Below are 6,187 nucleotides of genomic sequence, written 5' to 3'. Positions count from 1 at the left end.
AAAGTTAAACAATGAAATATTGCTTACAGCTTGCATGAATGCATCCACAATAATACTCCAATATATCATACTTTACAATAATATAAAAATTACATACAATAGCATGCTTAATATACATACAAAACACTCTGAAAGGGGTGTGCTTTTATTTTAAAATATATTTTGCTGATAAAACTTCTGTAAGTAAAACATTGATGGTAATACTTTTTTGAATTGGAATATTTTCAAACTATGGAATCACTGCTTTTTACTTAAAGTGCTCATATTGTGCTTTTTGGCTTTTCCCCTTTATTGTGTTATATATCTTTTTGCTACACATTATAGGTTTACAAAGTGAAAAAGCCCAAAGTCCACCCCAAGAGGACTTACCATCTCCAACAGAAAACACTGTTCACAAACTGCTCCAAACAGCTCTATTGTAGTCCAACCTTTACTTCTGGGATGAACGTGCGTCACTTTGTAACACACATTACAAAGCTTGCCTAGCTGCTAGCGTAGCACGCCCTCATACTCCGCAACTGACAAGCTAGCAGTACTTACTGTGCATGTGCGACTCCCAACAAAGATGGTACAGAAGTGAGATGTCTCACTCTGTAGCTAAAACAGAGAGCTCAACACACAGGGTGAGAAAAGGAGCTGCAGCAATGTGCAGTACAACAAATATATGGTGTTTTCTGAAAATTAAACCACATAAACCTATTCTGGTAACCTCTAAATACAATTATGAACCTAAAAATGAGCATAATATGAACACTTTAAATAAAATAAATGTGTAATCTTCTTCCACCTATGTCTGGAGATGGACATGCAACAAAAAGCCTCAAACGCAGCCAGAGGCTCCTTCCTCTGGAACTTGTGGAAACGTATAGGTAGGCTATTCATTGAGTAGCTTGATTGTGGAGAAAGGTTACAGGTTATTAATGGAACTGAGCCATTCATTTGTTTTCTGTGGTCATGTATTTCTAGGCCCTGCATGATTTTGTAGGCCCTATGTATGTTTAAATAAACCAAATACAATGTTATAAAAAAACGGTGTGAAAAAGGTTTCTTCAATATTAGGATCCAAAATGTTTTATTTGTTATTTTTATTTTTTTATATCTTTATTCACATTTTATTGAGTATAACAGGTTGCTGCAGGTCCAAGAACCTCAGTTTGGAAACCACCCACTGGCTTATTTTATAGCTTCAGAGGCCGACAAATGCTGTTGTCAATCACGCTGTCAGGACGCACCTCCTTTCCAGTCGGGAGCGTACCGGGGCTTTGCATCTGGATTTTTACGCGTCGGTCGGTCGGTCCACGCCCACTAGACTGTCCGCTTCTCCCGCTGCGGTTCGTACACTCGGCTGAGGGATTTTATTTTTTTTTCCCCACAGCGAAGACCTGTCGTCCTCTTCCCCCATTTTTACAGCTCCTTCAATTAGTCAAATCTCTCTTTTCTTTTCTTTCCCATGGCCGTGCGTGGCGTGATTTGCACTCAGCAGCGCAATAGTTAATGAGTGCCGGATGCGCCCTCACTCCAGCAGACCGCTACAGTACGAAGATGGCGTCGGAGGGAGCCAGCGGAGAGCAGCCTCCTCCGGTACAAACACTGGCAACCGCCGTGCTGGGAAGTGTCGACACGGTAAGACATGAGGGTTTAAGACAACACTGAAGCTACACGGGTGGTTTTTTGTATTTTTTTCATCTGTGTGGCGTTGAAGTGGCTGCGGTAAAAAAGAGGGAGAAATGCAGTGCGCATCTACTTCGCACAGGCTCGTGAAGCAACAGCGGTGGCCAGCCGGGAGCCTCGCGACAATGCCTGGAGAAAAAAAAAAAAACCAATGGGTTCGTGCTCGGTTTAGGGTAATGCGTGACTCCGATGTGCTCAGTCACGGCTTCCAAACAGACAGAATGTGATGTTTTCTTTACAACTGAACGTGAAAGTGTATTCTTTTGTTCGTCTCTACCGGCTGCTTTCAACATTTATCCCGCCGTTGTAACGTTATCCTGCCTTTTGGTCGAGGAGAAGTCGTCGCTGGCTGCTCGGGTTGTTGCTCAAATATATCACGGTAAATGTGGTTAATACGCAGAGACTAAAAGCAAACAGTTTTGGCTGGCTGCTGGGGAGTTAAAATTTATTTTTTATCGAGGTTGGTGGTTGATTTGCTCCCTGAAAACATTTTATTTCACCTTTTTTCCATTTCTTGTAAATTATTTTTACCTGGCCTGCGGGGTTGATTGTGACATGAATAAGGTTATTTACTGAAGTGGTCCTCCACCAATCAGTCCTACGTGATTCCTCACAGTCTTCCATAGCTTGTAGCAGCTCACCTCACCAAAGCTTTGTGAGTCTTACTCCTGCCAAAGGTTCACACCGACTGTCAGACCAGATTCACTCAAGAAAAGTCAACCCAAGACAAAGTATTTCTTTAAAAAGTAGTAGTAGTCTTTTTGTTGAGCTTCACTTGTTTACACACACACACACATAGTTGTGATTTCTCACACAGGTTGCAGCATATGTGCCAGGGCTGCAGCTCGCCAGCCCCCCAGGTCATGAAACCTTTTTTTCCTTCGCTCATCTGGATCCATTATGCAACCTGTCAGACTGTTGTTGACCTGACAACTAATGCAACATGGGCAGCGATGCTTTTGCAACTTTAGTTTTTCTGTCCTTATTCTGTTTTTATTGAACTTGGAGTACCACATCACAGTCAAATAACCCCCCCCCCCCCCCACACACACACACACACTCACAACCCCCACATCTTTGGATGTGAGATTGAAAAGGGTAGGCTGGTGGAAATGTGTGAAGTTGCTGGAATAGAAAGCAGCCACGGTCCCTGAGGTCTGTGGGTGGTAGTGTGGGGGTGGCTTTGAGCAGCGCGCTGAGGAGATTAGGGCTGCAACTAACTATTATTTTCATTGTCGACTAGTCTGTCGATTATTTTTCTCAATTAGTTGTTGGGTCTATAAAATGTCAGAAAATGGTGAAAAATGTCAATCTGTGTTTTCTAAAGCCCATGATGACATCCGCAAATGTCTTCACAACTCAAATATAATTAGTTTATCATCACAGAGGAGCATAGAAACTAGAAAATATTCACATTTAAGAAGCTGGAAATAGACTTTTTTTCATTTTTTTTCATGAGAAATGACTCAAACCGATTATCAAAATAGTTGGCGATTAATTTAATACTTGACAACTAACCGATTTAATCTTTGCAGCTCTAGAGGAGATGGTAGAGAAACAGGGTGGGAGAAGCGCTGCGGGGGTGGATGGAGGGCCGAGGCAGCATGTCGGAGGAGGGGGAGTGGAGGCCCTGTTCACCAGACACCTTTCTAAATTGGTCTTAATTTCAGTGACTCAGCTGGAATAGCTGGGAGTACCGTGTCAGCCAGCCCTCCTTTTCTGAGCGCGCTCAGAACGGCCTCGAGGCTACTTTACATTTAGCGTTGGGAGGTGAACAGGTGCTCCACAGACATGGGAGCCGGGCAGCCTCCTCAGCTCGCCCGTCACTCTGCCAGCACACTCTTCCTTCTTCAGGCTCCAGCCAACGAAAGGAGGCTTCCGCCTCTGTGCCCTCCCACTCCCCACCACCTCCACCCATCATTCCTGCCTGCCGTGGTTAAATAAAGCACTTTGCTCTTTGCTCACCCCTGTCAGACCCTCTGTTGTTGGCCCAAGGTGGGGGGAAGTTTCTCGTTTGTGAAGACTCTGAAGGCCCGGCCCTCATGGTCTTGAGAGGGGGGTCAGAGGTCAATTAAAGGCACTCTGCTCGTCACCCCCGACTCATTTACCATAATGCATGTTAGTGTGGCACACAGCGCGTTTGCCAGTTGTTGAAGTTTAAGGAAAACTTATTTTGTAGATAATTAGTTGTGTAGGGCTGCAACTAACGATTATTTACATTGTCAGTTAGTCTGTCGATTTATTTTCTCGATTAATCGATTATTTTTTGGTCTATAAAATCTCTGAAAATGGTGAAAGATGTCGATCGCTGTTTCCCAAAGCCCAAGACGACGTCCTCAAATGTCTTGTTTTATCCACAACTCCAAGATATTTAGTTTACTGTCACAGAGGAGTGGAGAAAGTAGAAAACATTCACATAAGAAGCTGGAATCAGAGAAATTGAAATTTGAAAACCGATTTTATCGATTATCAAAATAGTTGGCGATTCATTTAATAGTTGACAGCTAATCGATTCATCTTTGCTGCTCTATAGTTGAGTTTTTAAAAAGTTGATGACATCTTTGGATGCGGCAACATCGTAAGTCCAAGAAACACAAGCCGTCAAATGATAAAGACATTTTATTTGGTTTACTGTTCAGTGTTTGCAAATAACTAAAGGCTAAAACAGCTACCTGTAACTCAAAGTTGTCTAATCGCCTGTTGTTGGCTAAGAAGGCCACGTTTTGCATCATCCGCCGGATCTGCTCAGCTGGAAGCTCTGTACGTTGCCACCATGGATGTATTGTAACACCTGAATGCAGCGCTAATGGTGGAGTCCCGTTTATTCCTATGAGAATTGCTCAGTGGCGCATCCGCCAAAAATCTCTCATTGCGAAGAAACCGTGTGCGCACAACTACGGTAAGCACAGTAGGTCAAAGTTGAAGCAGGAAGTCGATCTGCAAAATCTAAGTCTTTATAGAACTGCTGTGATTGCCTGACAGCTTGTGTTCCTCGTCCTCTCGCACGCAGAAATGAAGTTCATCAATAAAAATTATCATAATGGATGGGAATGATGGCCAAGAAAAGCTATTTATTTTTCAAATGTCAGCAAGCTCCTCAGTTCAGCCCCATCTTTAAACCTTGCTTTAATGTCTGGCAGGACTGTTATGTAAGTGAAGCCTGAGAGTGGTTACCAGTGGTTATGTGGGACATGCTGCCATGTTGGAGGAGTGCCATTAACATAAGTGGCTGTAATGTCATCGCTTCTTCTCCCTGACAACAACATTTCTGTGCTCTGATGGAGGGGGAGGGGGTGGGTTCAAATTACCCTGTAAACAAGTTGGAGAGGTCGTTGGAGAAGATCAAGTATAATCGTACAATTTAGTAAAGGGCCATTTCACTCAAATCGCAAAAAAATTTAACCATTTTTGGTTACGTTTTTCCAGGTTTTGAGCTATACAATGGAGGTGAATGGGGTTTTGTTTGTGGCGGTCCCTGCTAGAGTTGCACCGGTCCGATGGATTGGTATTTGTGCCGATACTAACCTGATTAAGTGGATTGGTTATTGGCCATGACGTCATCGATTTACGAGCTTTTACACTATCGGTTACATTCAAACAGTCACAGCCGGTTTCAGTACTTAATGCCACGGTTATCCCTGGTCTCATGTTATCGTACGTACAAGTAATTCTAATGACTTCCACTCAGTGAGATATAAACATTTTGTAAGTGTGTGACGTGTTACTTGGTATAATCCACAGTAGAGCTGAAACGATCGATTTGTCGATAGACCAAAATGAACTGGCAACTATTTTGATATTCAGTTGATCGTTTTAATAATTTTCTTTAAGCAGAAATGCCAAAAATTCCTTCTTCTGGTTTCTCAGGAGGATTTGCTGCTATTCTTTTGTTTTATGTGATAGTGAAGTGTTGAATACCTTTTTGGGGGATTTTTGAGACTGCTGCTTGACAAACAAACAAGCAATTTTAAAATGTGACGTGTCATCATCTGTCCCTATTTTGTCACATTTAATTATCCAACCGATCAATGGAGAAAATAATCAGCAGATTGATAATTTAAGTTTAATTTCAATTAGTTGAAGTCCTAATCCACAGATGTCGGAGTGAACAGTTTTTAATCTGAACTTTATCAGAAATTGTCGTGATCAAAACAGCGTGTGAGAGAAATTTGAAAACCTGGACATAATAAATCAAAACTATCCAAATTGTTGGATACCACAGGAGGTAAATGTGAAAATCTCTTTCATGGGGATTTCATTTAACTGACCTTTTTAAGAGTCTGTGAGATTCCTTCAACGTCATGGCATTTTATTTTTTTGCAGGCATCGGTAACCCCTCACAGGCATCTATTTAAAGGCTGTCATATCACACAATTTGGGCTCGCAGTAACGGGACATAAGTCTGTGAGAAACCTACAGGCCTTAACAACCTTTAGCTCAACACAACACGGTGGAGGAGGAACTTGCTCGGAGCGAGCAGTTTCCATCCCTCGTGGCTCAGGGTGAAATGACACAG

General features: G+C 42.5%; 1 protein-coding gene across 2 annotated transcripts in view; it reads left to right on the top strand.

Annotated features, from left to right (window-relative positions):
- The first annotated feature begins 1,211 nt into the window (after positions 1–1,211).
- cttnbp2 (cortactin binding protein 2) overlaps positions 1,212–6,187 on the top strand; it is a 115,562-nt gene continuing 110,586 nt past the window's right edge. For both annotated transcript variants that reach the window (XM_028584528.1, XM_028584527.1), the window contains exon 1: positions 1,212–1,623. In XM_028584528.1, the coding sequence (XP_028440329.1) occupies positions 1,495–1,623 (129 nt within the window). In that variant the 5' untranslated portion in view covers positions 1,212–1,494. The remainder of the gene's footprint in view (positions 1,624–6,187) is intronic.

The sequence above is a fragment of the Perca flavescens genome, chromosome 8, assembly GCF_004354835.1.
Source record: "Perca flavescens isolate YP-PL-M2 chromosome 8, PFLA_1.0, whole genome shotgun sequence".
Taxonomy (NCBI): domain Eukaryota; kingdom Metazoa; phylum Chordata; class Actinopteri; order Perciformes; family Percidae; genus Perca; species Perca flavescens.
Note: the sequence above shows the minus strand (reverse complement) of the source record. Positions and strands in the feature narration are given on the sequence as shown.